The 17,256-nt window shown below is 41.4% G+C and overlaps 1 protein-coding gene across 1 annotated transcript in view; it reads right to left on the reverse strand.

Annotated features, from left to right (window-relative positions):
* Window positions 1-17,256, reverse strand: part of MAPK8IP2 (mitogen-activated protein kinase 8 interacting protein 2) — an 87,791-nt gene that overhangs the window by 40,503 nt on the left and 30,032 nt on the right. The window contains exon 2 of the mRNA XM_040415756.1: window positions 13,828-13,933. Coding sequence (XP_040271690.1) covers window positions 13,828-13,933 — 106 coding nt within the window. The remainder of the gene's footprint in view (window positions 1-13,827; window positions 13,934-17,256) is intronic.

The following is a 17,256-nucleotide window of genomic DNA, read 5'->3' on the forward strand; positions in this document are numbered from 1 at the left end:
TCATCCAGAATTCCAGGAGGGCCTGCATAATAAGCAGTTCCAGAAGTGGAGGGACAGAGGCATATACAAAGTACAGGATTTGTGGCATGGCTCGGAGAAAAGGTACCTCACCTTCTCGGAAGTGTGTAGCAAATTTGTGTTGGCTCCATCACAGTTTCTGGCATTCCTCCAAATAATGGGATTCCTAAAATCAAGGCTCCTAGACATTTAAAAGAAATTTGACCCTATGCAATATGACTTACTTATTCAGGGAAACACTTCAACTTCCCTTTCACTGTCCAATTTGACACAAGCATGCCCAAGTTACTCCACGGTTTCTCTGTTTAAACCCTGAAGCAAACAAATGCAGATCCCAGAGCTGCAGGATAAAATTCTACAGGGTTGGGGAAGGGTTAAGGAAGGCAATACTCAACAAAATATGGTGAGAAACCCAATTTAAAATAATGCATAGGGCAATCTATGGTTTTTATGACTTCCGCCTTCTAAAGAAGGCAGACAGAATTACTAGCTGTCCCAAATGTCATCACCCAAACTCTGACTTATTACATGGTCCATGCTTATGCCCAAACTCAAACACATACTGGGAAGGAGTAAAAGCCTTAGCCGCCAATCTGATGAATATAGACATTCCATTGTCCCCGGAATTGGTTTTATTTTATTGGCAACCTGAGGGGCAGTCTACCTCCCAAATAATACATTTCTTGCAACTAAAAGGTGTTTGCTACAATGGTGGTTAAAACCCACAACCTCAACCCCTTCTATATTCATACAACAAATGAAACACGGCCTGAGGATGGAATTGTTGTGAGCAGAACACTCCAAGGAGGTTTTAATAGGGAACACAAAATGGAGGAGATTCATATACGCAGTATTGAATGATGAGGAATTTAAAGGGTTTCTGTCACCTGAAAAATGTGTATTAAGCTGGCTGACATTAGTGATGTGCTAATGTCAGCTGAACGTAACTACAAACCGGATTCCAAAAAAGTTGGGACACTAAACAAAGTGTGAATAAAAACTGAATGCAATGATGTGGAGATGGAAAATGTCAATATTTTATTTGTAATAGAACGTAGATGACAGATCAAACGTTTAATCCGAGTAAATGTATCATTTTAAAGGAAAAATACGTTGATTCAAAATTTCACAGTGTCAACAAATCCCCAAAAAGTTGGGACAAGTAGCAATAAGAGGCTGGAAAAAGTAAATTTGAGCATAACAAAGAGCTGGAAGACTAATTAACACTAATTAGGTCAATTGGCAACATGATTGGGTATAAAAAGAGCTTTTCAGAGTGGCAGTGTCTCTCAGAAGCCAAGATGGGTAGAGGATCACCAATTCCCACAATGTTGCGCAGAAAGATAGTGGAGCAATATCAGAAAGGTGTTACCCAGCGAAAAATTGCAAAGACTTTGCATCTATCATCATCCACTGTGCATAACATCATCAAAAGATCAGAGAATCTGGAACAATCTCTGTGCGTAAGGGTCAAGGCCGTAAAACCATACTGGATGCCCGTGATCTCCGGGCCCTTAAATGACACTGCACCACAAAAAGGAATGCTACTGTAAAGGAAATCACAGAATGGGCTCAGGAATACTTCCAGAAACCATTGTCAGTGAACACAATCCACCGTGCCATCCGCCGTTGCCAGCTGAAACTCTACAGTGCAAAGAAGAAGCCATTTCTAAGCAAGATCCACAAACTCAGGCGTTTTCACTGGGCCAGGGATCATTTAAAATGGAGTGTGGCAAAATGGAAGACTGTTCTGTGGTCAGACGAGTCACGATTCGAAGTTCTTTTTGGAAATCTGGGACGCCATGTCATCCGGAACAAAGAGGACAAGGACAACCCAAGTTGTTATCAACGCTCAGTTCAAAAGCCTGCATCTCTGATGGTATGGGGTTGCATGAGTGCATGTGGCATGGGCAGCTTGCATGTCTGGAAAGGCACCATCAATGCAGAAAAATATATTCAGGTTATAGAACAACATATGCTCCCATCCAGACGTCATCTCTTTCAGGGAAGACCCTGCATTTTTCAACAAGATAATGCCAGACCACATTCTGCATCAATCACAACATCATGGCTGCGTAGGAGAAGGATCCGGGTACTGAAATGGCCAGTCTGCAGTCCAGATCTTTCACCTATAGAGAACATTTGGCGCATCATAAAGAGGAAGGTGCAACAAAGAAGGCCCAAGACGATTGAACAGTTAGAGGCCTGTATTAGACAAGAATGGGAGAGCATTCCTATTTCTAAACTTGAGAAACTGGTCTCCTCAGTCCCCAGACGTCTGTTGAGTGTTGTAAGAAGAAGGGGAGATGCCACACAGTCGTGAAAATGGCCTTGTCCCAACTTTTTGGGGATTTGTTGACACCATGAAATTCTGATTCAACATATTTTTCCCTTAAAATGGTACATTTTCTCGGTTTAAACTTTTGTTCCGTGATTTATGTTCTATTCTGAATAAAATATTAGAAGTTGGCACCTGCACATCATTGCATTCAGTTTTTATTCACGATTTGTATAGTGTCCCAACTTTTTTGGAATCCGGTTTGTATATTAGTGCCATTTCACTGCGTACCGCCGTTATTGAGAAAAACAAACTTGTATAATATGCTAATTAGCCAGTGGCCAACCGCTTTAAAAGCAATATGGCACAGTCTATATAAGTGTTTTATTAGGCATTTTGGCAAAACTATTAGGAAAAAACTCACCCCTGTTAAAATGTCAGGTTTCTGTGATGTAAAAAAATTAGACAAAGATAAATAATTTCAGAACTTTTTCCACCTTTAATGTGACCTATAAACTGTACGACTCAATTGAAAAACGAACTGAAATCTTTTAGGTAGAGAGAAAAAATATAAAAATAAAATAATATGGTTGCATAAGTGTGCAAACTAATACTTTGTTGAAGCACCTTTTGATTTTATTACAGTACTCAGATTGCGAGGGCATCTCGTGTGCGCAATCCTCTTCAGATCACCCCACAGATTCAGGTCTGGGCTCTTGCTGGGCCATTCCAAAACTTAAATCTTCTTCTGGTGAAGCCATTATTTTGTTGATTTGGATGTATGCTTTGGGTCGTTGTCATGCTGAAAGATGAAGTTCCTCTTCATGTTCAGCTTTCTAGCAGAAGCCTGAAGGTTTTGTGCCAATATTGACTGGTATTTGGAACTGTTCATAATTCCCTCTAGCTTAAAGAGGACCTTTCACTAGATTAAAAAATCTAAACTAACTATACAGACATGTAGAGCGGCGCCCAGGGATCTCCCTGCACTTACTATTATACCTGGGCACCGCTCCGTTCTCCCGGTATAGGCTCCGGTATCTTCACATGTTAGGCTCCACCCAGTGGAACCTGCCGACGTCTCCTTCTCCCATGCTGTAGCGCTGGCCAATCGCAGCGCTCAGGTCATAGCCTGAGAGAAAAAAAAACCTCTCAGGCTATGAGCTGAGCGCTGTGATTGGCCAGCGCTACAGCATTGGAGAAAGAGACGCCGGCAGGTTCCCCTGGGTGGAGCCTAACATGTGAAGATACCAGAGGCTATACCGGGAGAACGGAGCGGCGCCCAGGGATAATAGTAAGTGCAGGGGGATCCCTGGGCGCCGCTCTACATGTCTGTATACTTAGTTTAGATTTTATATTCTAGTGAAAGGTCCTCTTTAACTAAGGCCCCAGTTCCAGCTGAAGAAAAACAGCCCCTTGGTATGATGCTGCCACCACCATGCTTCACTGTGGGTATGGTGTTCTTTTGGTGATGCGCAGTGTTGTTTTTGGGCCAAACATATCTTTTGGAATTATGCCAAAAAGTTCAACCTTGGTTTCATCAGACCATAACACCTTTTCCCACATGCTTTGGGGAGACTTCAGATGTGTTTTTGCAAAATGTAGCCTGGCTTGGATGTTTTTCTTCGTAAGAAAAGGCTTTCGTCTTGCCACTCTACCCCATAGCCCAGACATATGAAGAATACGGGAGATTGTTGTCACATGTACCACACAGCCAGTACTTGCCAGATATTCCTGCAGCTCCATTAATGTTGCTGTAGGCCTCTTGGTAGCCTCCCAGACCAGTTTTCTTCTCGTCTTTTTATCCATTTTGGAGGTACGTCCAGTTCTTGGTAATGTCACTGTTGTGCCATATTTTCTCCACTTGATGATGACTGTCTTCACTGTGTTCCATGGTATATCTAATGCCTTGGAAATTCTTTTGTACCCTTCTCCTAAATGATACCTTTTAACAATTAGATCCCTCTAATGCTTTGGAAGCTCTCTGTGGACCATGGCTTTTGCTGTGGGATGAGACTAAGAAAATTTCAGAAAAGACCAACTAGAGCAGCTGAACTTTATTTGGGGTTAATCGGAGGCATTTTAAATGATGGCAGGTGTATGCTGACTCCTATTTAACATGATTTTGAATGTGATTGCTTATTTCTGAACACAGCTACATCCCCAGTTATAAGAGGGTGTGCACACTTATGCAACCACATTACTTTAGTTTTTTTTTGTTTTCTTCCCTCCACCTAAAAGATTTCAGTTTGTTTTCCTATTGAGTGGTACAGTTTATAGGTCACATTAAAGGTGGAAAAAGTTCTGAAATGATTTAACTTTGTCAAATTTTTTTACAGCACAGAAACCTGACATTTTAACAGGGGTGTGTTGACTTTTTATATCCACTGTATATGCACATGGCAACATAGTATCTGTAGAATTTCCATGCAGATATTTGTGCAGATTTCTTGGTGCACCAAAATTTGCATACGGTGAAATCAGCACTGAAAATATGCGCAAACCATTGACACACTGCACACCACATCGTGTAGATGAGATTTTGAAAATGTCATCTACTTAGCTAGTGATATATTACGCTGCATATTTCCATACAAAAATCTGAGCAGGAAATCTGCACGTAATGTGCATAGTGGCATCATCGTTCACATAGTTGTATGAGGGCTTGCTTTTTTCGGGAGAAGATGCCAACATTTACAATTACAGAAAATGTGGTGGAAAGCGGGGAAAAATTCCAAAAGGGGTGGAATTATTTTAAAAAATACCATTCCGCCACAGTTTTATGGGTTTTGTTTTACATTTCCTATGCAGTAAAACCGTCCTGTTACTTTTATTCTCCAGGTCAGAACGACATATGTATAGTTCTTTTTGCGTTTTAATAATGAAAAAAAAAAATGAAATAAATAAAAATTCCCTTTCATTGACATATTATGTCCCCTATAACTTTTTTGTAGTTGTGTGTTCAGAGCTGTGTGAGCTGTGCCATATTCTGTCCCCTATAACTTTTTTGTAGTTATGTGTTCAGATCTGTACTTCTCAATGATACCATTTTGGGGTGTGTACGACTTTTTGATCACTTTTTGTTTATTTTTTTTGTGAAAAGTGAAGCAACCCAAAAATGGCAAATCGCCCATTTTGACAATTTTTTCCCATTTTGCAGTTTGTCGTATGGGAAAAATATTTTTCTATTTTGGCGATGTTCATGATGTGTATTTTTTTTATTGTTTGCATATTTTTTGTTTTTTATTTTTCAAAACATTTTGTTCACACTTTGTATAGCAAGCAATCATTAGATTGCTTCTCTCATACACTCTAATGCATTAGCAATGGAGTGTATGAGAAATACACTATGGGGGACATTTACTAAGACCGCCTCTGCTGCATTAACTTGAATGGGGTCGTTCTGCAGATCCCCGCATAGCAGGTGGCCGGAAAACTGCGGTACAGGAGAAAAACAGTAAAGGGGTCACCGTGCTGCACCCCCTTCATTCTCAGGATGGGTGTAAGCCCAGAGGTCACACCCCACATGGTCATGAAATTTCAATTTGTCATACAACCACCAATCATAAAGTGATGGCATATAATAGAAATATGGAAAAATCTCTTAAATGCATCTCAAATTAAAAATGAAAATTGTCTTTATTAAAAACGTCATAAGGCCCCTTTACACTTCTAGATTTAGTAGATTCCTGACAATCGTCTGCTCGTCAGTGGAGGAGAGAGCTGCATTTACATACTGTGGAGGAGTGATTGCTATTACTATTGTCTGTACCCATACATAATCATTGTTTGCCAGCAGCAGAGTTTAGAAGTTGACCGCACATGCTATTATATTACTCCATGGAGCCTCATGCAGAGGTCCATGGAACACGGTCCGTGAGATACCGGACTGGCATTGCAGGAGCACATGGCGTCATTGGTTGCTATGACGCCGTGCGCTCCTGCAATGCCAGTCCGGTATCTCACAGACCGTGTCTCACGGACGTCTGCATGAGGCTTGAACAACTGTTTTGCTCGTTCATTGGGAAATCTGCAACACCTTCAGGCTTTATGCACATGACCGTTGTTTTGGTCCGCATCCGAGATGCATTTTATGCAGCTTGGATTTGGACCCATTCACTTTAATGGGGCCGCAAAAGATGCAGACAGTACTCCCTGTGCTGTTTGCATCCATTGCCCTGTTCCGTGGCCCCGCAAAAAAATTTAACATGTCCTATTCTTGTCCATTTTGTGGACAAGAACAGGCATTTCTATAATGGGTGGCCTGTTCTATTCTGCAAATTGCGGAACACACACGGCCGGCATCTGTGTTTTGCGGACCATAAAACACGGGGAGGTCGTGTGCATGTAGCCTTACACTGGCAGATCACTAATGAGCTTTCTTACACACGCTTGTTAGCGTTTATCTGGCTGATTCTCTGACAGTGTAAAGGGTCCTAAACTGTTAGGTTCCTTCCGCTAGGCAGACCTTATATATGTCTCAAAGGTAACAGACATCAAAAAATTGTGCTGTGTGATGCTCCTGTCTTTCATCTACACCTACTAGCTAGGATACATTTGCTAAGGGCTCATGCACACGACAGTATTTTGCATTCAGTATAGTGGCCGTTTTTTGAGTTCAGTATGTGGTACATACAGTATACTGAACCATTCATTTCAATGGTTCAGCAAAATAAACTGAAGTGTTTCCGTGTGCATTCCATTTCAGTATTTCCGTATTTCCGTACCGTGAAAAGATAGAACATGTCCTATTCTTGTCCGCAAATCACGGTGCTTGGCTCCATTCAAGTCAATGGGTCCGCAAAAAAAAACGGAACACATACGGAAATGCATCCATATGTCTTCCGTACCGGTCCTTTTTTGTGGAACCATCTATTGAAATGTTAGGCCCAGCCAAATTTTTTCTATGTAATTACTGTATACTGTATATGGCATACGGAAAAACGGAAAGGAAACGGAAACACAACGGAAACAAAAAACGGAACAACGGATCCATAAAAAATGGACTGCAAAACACTGAAAAAGCCATACTGTCGTGTGCATGAGCCCTAAGATAACTAGAAGTAGGGGACATATTGAAAAGAGTATTACTAAAGGATCTGACTACACAGGGTTTGTTTGTTTGTTGTCTGTGTCCATGGAGACAGTAAGGTCCATTAGGAGCTATAGAAACATTACATTTTTAATCAGGTAACTGTTTTTTAAACATGGATGGATTGGGACAAAAAATTATGGTTGCAAAGATAGAGTACAAAGCCTTAAGACAGGAGCGTAGCTATAATTAATAATGCCCTGTAGCAAAATAAAATGGGGCCCTCACCACCTAGCGTAAGAAAATTAAAACAGCAGCATAAATAGCTATAATTAAAGATATGGTATGTATAATAGCTATATTGTTATTCCCCACAAAAAGAGTCAAAAGAGTCTGAGGGGCATGTCTGACTCTCAAAGGGATTGTCTCAAGTTCATTTTTGTTTAGTGAATCTGAGGCCAACTGACAAGCAGCTATCATAATGTAGAGGAAGCTGTTTAATTCTATATTCTAAGAGGTGTGGACAAGGGTGGAGCATCTAATGAATATTCATTAGTGACTATTTCAATTAAGGAATACAAAGGAATTTCAGGAGGATTACAGTATAAATTACCGAAAGAAAGCAGTGCAAAATGTATTTTATCATTCAGACATGATTTGTACAAATACATGAAAAAAGTCTCTAGATGACGACTAACTAGAAGTACTACTATACTACACTGAGAAAATCAGATTAAAATGATGACACTGAATTTTCAGCCATAATACTCTCAAGTTCTTTAATCGCGTCTTGCAATAAGCTGATTATGATAATCTACTCACATAAAAATGGAATCTTAGGCTGTGTAATTAATTAAAAAAAAGCTATCTGGCCTGATAGAGTGCAGCAATTAACACTAGATTCAAGAAAGTTACATTTAGGTGACCTTGACAAATGGCAGTTGCAGGGGCGGATTGGCCATAGATCTTACAGGGAAATTTCCCGGTGGGCCGATGCCCAGGGGGCCACCTGAGCCCTCCTCTTTGCTGCTGGCCAGGTACAAAATGAGCTCTCAGGGGTAATTAATCCTTTGAGAATCAGAAACTCATGTACCCAGTCAGAGATCGCACATGTCCTCCTGAATTCACCTGCTGTGGCTCACATCTCAGCTCCTAGCCCCATACTCCATATCTTAATCAGACACAACTGGAGGAGGACAGAAAATGGCATCTAATGGTGGCCACAACTGAAGGACAGTTTTTGGGGCAGTATATTGTGCTGCTCTGTGGTATATGTTTCTGATGGGACAGTATTTTGCGCTATGGTACTATTTGTGTTGCTCAGCCTTTTGTCAATTTGGATACTCCTACAACATAGAGCCACTTTTATTTTATTCTTTCCAGGGCCACTTTAAGTTCCCAGTCTGTTGGTGGGCAGTTGTATATAGTCTTAAATCAAACTGCAATGCAGGCATTGCCAACAAAATACACACAACAGGTATGATCATGAGGAATTTCGAGAGGTATTCCCATCTCAGACATTGGTGGCAGACCGCTAGATCAACGTTAAGGAGAGCACACTGCACATGCACAGTATGTTTTCTATTAACTGCTTTGGAAATTCCAAAAATAGCCAAGCAAATGAGATCAGCTATTTTCGGAAGTCCCATAGTGGTGAATAAAGAGCGCATCGCGCATGCACGGCCACGTTTCCATTCACTGTTGTGGGACTGCTGGAAATAGCCGAGCAAGCGTTTTCGGAGCTCCCATGGTGGTGAATGCATGGTGCGTGCTCCTTCATTTTGGGGACCCATTCTGGAAAGAGAAGCAGGCCCCAGAGGTCATTGGTGGCATATCCTAGTGATATGGCACCAATGTCTGAAACTAGTATAACCCGTTAAAGGGGTTCCAGGAATTAAGAAAATAAAATGACTAAAAATACTTAAATATTACTTTATTATAAATATATTCCCAAATACTTTTCATTAGTTATAATGTCTTGTTTTGTCTGGGGAGCAATCATTAGGAGAAATAAAATGGCTGCCGTCCTATTAGTACACATAAAATCTGTCCTAATCACACAGGAGGACAAGTTACTTCACAACGCTGAGGTTAAGAGCTGCCTCACCCTCCTCTCTACTTGTCAGGGATTATAATCCTGAATACAGCTGGTAAGATCTTCAGCTGAATCTCTGTAGGAATGGAGTTGACATGAGAAGACATGAAGTACAGCGAAGAGGTGGGCATGTGGCTGATGAGCAGCAGCTCTTGTATGCAGTCTCCATTACCACAGCCCCACATTACTACAGTCTGTCCGGTCCGTCCTCTTTGTACTTCATGTCTCCTCATGAACTCCATTCCCACAGAGATGCAACTACAGATTAGCTGTATTCAGGATCATAATTCCTGACAAGTAGACCAGAGGGGAGGACGAGGCAGCTTTTTACCTCAGTCCTGAAGTAACTTGTCCTCCTGTGTGATTAAGACAAATTCTGTGTGTACTAATAGGACGGCGGCCATTTTATTTCTCATAATGATTTCTCCCTAGACAAACAAGCCATTTTACCTAATGAAAGGTATTTGGGAATAATTAGAGATGAGCGAAGTTTGCAAAAATTCAATTCAGCTACTTTACCAAAGTTCATAAAGAAATTTGATTTGTGACAAATTACTAAGTCATGAATAACATTCCATTGTTAACATTCCATTGTATGTAGCAGACCCAATGACAGGGAACAGCAATTGTGCCGCCGCCTTCATTGAACCCCTCAGATGCTGCATTCAACCCTGATCGCAGCATCTGACAGTCACATTAAGGCTTTTCAGGGGTTAATCAGGGTTTAAAAAAAATAAAAATACATACCTCAATCATTTGCCGTCATGGCCATCTTGATTGAAGAAAACGTGCAAAATCTCTTGCACACTGGTGAGATGTAGTTACCAAGTCATTACCCTGGGCAGATGCAGTGACTTTATTACTGATGACATCACAGCGCCTGGGCAGCATGATGACATCACATGGAAGCGTGAAAGATTTAGTGAGTTTTCTTCAATCAAGATGGTGACAAAAGCCTCTCCGCAAACAAATGGATGAGGTAAGTACAGTATGTATTTTTTTACTTTTTTACCGCCATTTCAGGAAAAATTTATTTGTTACCACGAAGCACCAGGAAATTCAGCTTCATGGTGAATCAAGTTTTTCCTGAAATTCTGAGGTCAATTAGTTTTACTTCAATTTGCTCAACGCTATTTATAATAAAGTAATATTTAAGTATTTTCATTTTCTTTATTCCCAGAGAACCTCTTTGAGCTGAATTCTTAGGTGAAACTCACTTATGCTAGATTCACACTACATTGGAGATCTTCACTTATTGAATATGCTGTGTACACTTGGCCATACAGTGCCTTGCAAAAGTATTCACCACCACCCCCCACCCCACCCCCTGACTTTTTTCATGTTTTGGTGCCTCACAACCTGGAATTAACATGGATTGTTTGAGGGTTTGCATCATTTAATTTACAGAACATACCCACAACTTTGAAGATGTTATTTTTTTATTTATTGTAAAGCAAACAACAAATAGGACAAAATAACAGAAAAAGTCAATGTGCATAACTATTCACCCTCCTAAAGTCAATACTTTGTAGAGCCACCTTTTGCGGCAATCACAGCTCCAAGTTGCTATGGATAACTCTCTATGAGCTTGCCACATCTTACCACTGGGATTTTTGTCCATTCCTCCTTGCAAAACTGCTCTAGCTCCTTCACGTTGGATGGTTTGCGCTTGTGAAATCAATCTTTAAGTCTGACCATAGATTTTCTATTGGATTGAGATCTGGGCTTTAACTAGGCCATTCCAACACATTTACATGTTTCCTCATAAACCAGTCAAGTGTTGCTTTAGCAGTGTGTTTGGGGTCATTGTCCTGCTGGAAGGTGAACCTCCGTCCTAGCCTCAAATCACGCACAGAGTGGTAAAGGTTTTGCTCAAGAATATCCCTGTATTTAGCACCATCCATCTTTCCCTCAACTCTGACCAGTTTCACAGTCCCATCCCCACAGCATGATGCTGCCAACACCATGTTTCACTGTGGGGATAGTGTTCTTTCGGTGATCTGATGTGTTGGGTTTGCGCCAGACATAGCGTTTTCTTTGATGGCCGAAGAGTTCAATTTTAGTCTCATCAGACCAGAGCACCTTCCTCCATACATTTTGGGAGTCTCCCACATGCCTTTTCGCAAACTCACAACGTGCCTTTTTGTTTTTAGCTGAAAGTAATGGCTTTCTTCTGGCCACTCTGCCATAAAGCCCAACTCTATGGAGCGTACGGCTTATTGTTGTTCTATGTACAGATACTCCAGTCTCTGCTGTGGAACTCTGCAGCTCCTCCAGGGTTACTTTAGGTCTCTGTGCTGCCTCTCTGATTAATGCCCTCCTTGCCTGGTCCGTGAGTTTTGGTGGGCGGCCGTCTCTTGGCAGGTTTGCTAGATTTGATAGTGCTCCTGGGGATCATCAAAGATTTGGATATTTTTTTATGACCTAACCCTGACTTGTACTTCTCAACAACATTGTCCCTTACTTTTTTGGAGAGTTCCTTGGTCTTCATGGCAGTGTTTGGTTAGTGATGCCTCTTGCTTAGGTGTTGCAGCCTCTGGGGCCTTTCAAAAAAGGTGTGTATATGTAATGACAGATCATGTGACACTTAGATTGCACACAGGTGGACATCATTTCACTAATTATGTGACTTCTGAAGGTAATTGGTTACACCAGAGCTTTTTATGGGCTTTGTAACATAGGGGGTGAATACATACGCACATGACAATTTTCTGTTTTCTATTTCTAAACAATAGTTTTATTTATATATTTTTCTCATTTCACTTCACCAACTTAGACTATTGTGTTCTGATCCATCACATAAAATTCAGATTAACAAAACATTGAACTTAAGGCTGTAATGTAACCAAATACAAAAAAAGTCAAGGGGGGTGAATACTTTGGAAGGCACTGTACATACTGTATTGGATAGAGGTAAAGTGATGATTGAATAACTGTTGCAAAAATAATTGTTACATGACACAGCCATACACATTTTAGTCAATACTGGCCATACCGATTGTTACATGGGCCATACATTTTCAAAGACATTGGGCAAAGGACAAAAGATCTTTCTTGGAATGTTCTTTCATTGAAATATTGTGGATGGACCAACACAGGAAAATTTTAAACAAGGCTAACTTCTTTCCAGAGAGGATGATGGTTAGCTAAATTTGTTTTGGTTGAAATCAACCATGTTGGTCAACTTTAGCCTAGTGTCTATGACTACTTTTATGCACCCATAGATTTTATTAGCTGGACCTATGCTAGGGGAGTGTATTTTTAGCATACAATTTGTATACATCAGTACACCTTTGCCCTAATAGTTGACTTCACTTTATGCATACGTTTGATGGGCCTGTCTGAACCGGTGAGGCTAGGTCTACACAACGACATTTGTCGCGCGACATTTTGCCGCACCAATGTCGTGCGACAATTTGTATAATGATAGTCTATGGTGTCGCACTGATACATGCGACATGCTGTGACTGCGACGCGACATTCGCAAAAAATCCATTCGAGATGGATTTTTCTGCGACTGTCGCGTCGCAGCATGTCTCATGTCGCATTGCGGCACCATAGAATACCATTATAAAAATTGTTGCGCGACATTGGTGCAACAAAATGTTGCGCGATAAATGTTGCAGTGTAGTTGTGCCCTATCTGTCGCGCGACTTATTGTCGCGCAACACATGTCGTCGTGTAGACCTAGCCTAATACCTGAACATCAGGTGATCCTACTACACCTTTATGAACATCACATGATCCTACACATTTATATAATCATCTCACCTGAGCTGACTGAGTGGTCTGGCAGCAAATGAAACCAAGAATAGAAAGATTTTGCACCTAATTTTAGGACATTTAAATGAGATGATTTTGAAGTCATGTGATACTTGAAGATTAAATTTTCATCTTGATGTGGAAACAGAAAATGCTTCCATCAAAGTCATTGGAAGCAATACTTTTTTTTATAAAAGTCACATATGCTACCTTCATTTTGTTTTGAGCATTTTTAACAGGGTCTGTGTGAGGCAGTGTATACTGAAAGAAAAGTCAGTTACATAATTAGGGCAATCATAGTGCAGCATCCTATATTATGGCTAGAACTTTGCGGCTGCCTAACACATTCAGTTTTCGAAGCTTAAATCAGATGGAGATCCTAAGGACAGATACTTCCTCACTTTTACTTTAATCCACTCCTGGTTTTGGCTTCAAAAACTGGATAAAAGCTGGCCCGCTTAGACTTGCGCCTGGCAGCTGTAGTGATAACATGGGTAGTCAGGGTCAACCAAGGGGACAGCTTCTGTTTGTTATCAGCTCTCTGCCCTAGAGCGGCCCCCATATGATACCCAAATGTCCTAACAGGCCACGTGAGTGACAATATTGCTCTCATTTCCTATACTATATTACCATATTGTACATTACCTTGTCACAATGGTCTGAGTCATAGTTTAGTCCAATACCACAGTCATCTGTAATTTCTGATAAATCTTCATCATCAAATTCCTCCAAACTGATGTCTTGTGATGGCCTAGTTACAAGAAGAGAGATGGCAACTTACTAAGAAGGGCAACAGACAATGATGTTTTATTAGAATAAAATGCTGGCCACGGGAGGGCTGTGCCGCATTAAAGGGAACCTGTCAGGTCCGTTATGCTGCCCTCTCTAAGTGCAGAGACAGACGTCAGATGTGGATTTTTGGAGTAGTTGTTAAGAAGGTCCAGGTTATACTCTGCTGGGTTCTGGGAAGATGCAGTCCCTCTCCTCCGCTGATTGACAGGTTTCTCTACTTTACTGATGTTATAGAGAAACCTGTCAATCAGCTGGAGGACAGGAGGAGCCTGCAGCTCATTGGAGGCCTTGCTGGCCACACGCTACTAAGTATAACATGTAAGTTCCAAAAAAACACTATATAAATCCACATACGTAGTTTTTCAGAATTTACATGTTAATTATGTTGCCATCAGAGAGGGCAGAAAAGGGGACCTGACAACCCTTTAAGCGCATTACACATAATATATTTACAGGTTTTCCTTCAGCATTACCAGATTTTTCTACATTTAGAAACACAATCCATTTCATTCTGATGTGCTCGCTCTGCATTCCTTCCTATAAAAGCCTGTCAATGCAAATGTGAATGTGAATGGCTGGTCCTTCACTAATGGATGTGTCTAGTGCTTGCCTTCAGGGTAATCATTTATGGCTTTCCGCGCTAGTGTAGAAAGCAGGAGATGAAAAAGTGTGGTCAAACCATTGAATGGAATCCGTCAGCAGTTTTTTGCTGCCCTAACTGAGGGCAGCATAAACTAGTGACAGATCCCTTTAGCAAAGCTCTAGGTCACTTAAGGTGGATTTATCCAGGGCGATATTCAGGACGTTCCCAGCAATCTGCCCATCTAAAGATGCAGAGGGTCAACCAATGAATAAGAAAAGCGCTTGTTCATCAGGTGAAATGATCGTTAGTGCTTGCAAGTAAATGATCATTTCTGGGCAGCAGACTGTGCTGTCTAAACAGTGATCTTCTGCCCAGAAACAATGCCGCTGAGGACGAACAATGAAATTAGCGATCACTCCTCCCCATACTGTGGAGGAGATCGTTGCATGTAAATGCAGCACTTCACCCCCACTAAATAAGCAGACTGTCGGGAAGGAACGCTTCTAGTCACCACATCCACTTTTACTGGAACCAACCAAAAAATTTTGCTAAAATCTTGGACTAAACAGTTCTTGTGCTTGACCGAGACAACAGGTTTTATTGAACATTTTTGGACTTTGAATATAACTCATACATATCTTTATCCTTATATAAACCGGATGTTTTTAATACTGGGGTGGGGGGGAGGGTGCACTGCGCCACCAATGATGATGAACCTTTAATACAGATACAGGAGGCGGGTGCAGCAGAATCACACAGATGGCACCCGACCTCTGACAGGGAGCTGCGATCAGCGTCAGTTAACCCCTCAGGTGCGGCAGAGGTCGGGTGCCGGCTATGTGATTCTGCGCACCCGCCTCCTGTATCTGTATTAAAGGTTAATTATCATTGGTGGCTCAATGGCCACAGCCTCTCCCCTGCGCTGCTGAGGGAACATGGAGCGCGCTGAGAGCAGCACGCTCCGTGTTCCTCGATACTAGGCAGGGACAGGGTGATATATAAAGGGACCATGACTGCTGGAGTGGGCCCCCTAAGAAACAGTGGGCCCTGGCATTCGCCTGGGTATTCCGGGTGCTGACGCCGGCCCTGGTCCCAGGACAACAAATTATGCATAATGTAAAGAAGGTACTGAATATATTAGCACCAATTTAATGTTTAAATACAATAATATGATTGCTATAGAAAAATTATGTACATCAGCAGGGAGAACCAGGTCCCCATGAATATCAGAACTCCTTGGCTATCTGTATTGCTACACACCAGTTATGGCTTATGGCTTTTATCTGATTTCCTCTCAGTTGACCTAACATGTCCAGTGCTGATGAGAAGAAGCCTTTTCCACTGCAACCATTCCTATTGGCGGGTCTGCACCATAGCAAGAATCGCTCCACCACCTGTGTACAAGAGGATGCAGACGGCTGGATAGAGTTACTGAGCATGTGCTTCCAAGGGGAAAAAATGTGGATGTGCAGGATTAAAAAAAAAAAGAAGGGGGCTTTCTTTCAGAATCACACCAGTCCATACTGTAAGCGTCATGTCTGATATGCAGCTCAGCTTCATTAAAGTCAATGGCAACAGGAATGTAATACCGCACACAACCTGTGGACAGCGCTGTCCTAATCCTGAACAAGCTCTTTAACAGTCCACACTGAGATTTAACACATACCTGAAAACGTGTTTTCTGGTTGTCAGAGAGGCAAAATTTAGCCCTGACAAGATGTTACGGTAATCTATGCATTGTTGGAACATTAACCTTAAACATTCGACATAAATGCACATGTATTTCCAAAAACGTATTGACGAAATATCTTAAAGGGATTGTGTCAACAGAAAATGCCCTACTGTTTACATTCACGTTTATAGAGAATTTTAGTGATGTTATATTACATTTTCCATGTCTCTACCTATATATATATATATAAAACAAATCATAAATTTCTGCAGGTTTCTTATGGCCACTAAGCATAATAATAGGCTCCACTTCTTGTTCTGTCCTGTACTGGTCACCATTCACAATAGGTGATATCACAGCTTATCAGCTCCCTCCTGACCTCTGCACAGAGCATGCCTCTCCCATAGAAATCAATGAGATCTTGTCCAGACCATTGTGTCTATGGCCAATGGGGCTGACGGAAAGCAATTTTCTTAATGCTTTGTAAATTCTGTTAAAGGACATCTGTCAGCAGATTTGTAGCTATGACACTGGCTGACCTGTTACATGTTCGCTTGGCAGCTGAAGGAGTCTGTGTTGGTCCCATGTTCATATGTGACCTCATTGCTGAGAAAAATGATATTCTAATATATGTAAATGAGTCTCTAGGAGCAATGGGCTCAGCTGTCTCTGCAATGGCAACTCCCCCATTGCTCCTAGAGGCTCATTTGCATATATTAGAATATCATTTTTCTCAGCAATGCAGACACATATGAACATGGGACCAACACAGACGTCTTCAGCTGCCAAGTGCACATGTAACAGGTCAGACAGTGTCATAGCTACAAATCTGCTGACAGATGCCCTTTAAGAACAGCTCAGGCAAGATGGCCGCTCTCATAATCATGTCCAGGATATAGAATAAAAACTGTACAATCATAAATACAAGGATATGTGTCATGATCTGGTTTTAACTAGCAGAATACAATACAGGTGACATATTCCCTTAAAATACTGAGAGGGAATTTGAAGCACATGGGATCCTGAA

Source organism: Bufo bufo, chromosome 1, assembly GCF_905171765.1.
Source record: "Bufo bufo chromosome 1, aBufBuf1.1, whole genome shotgun sequence".
NCBI lineage: Eukaryota > Metazoa > Chordata > Amphibia > Anura > Bufonidae > Bufo > Bufo bufo.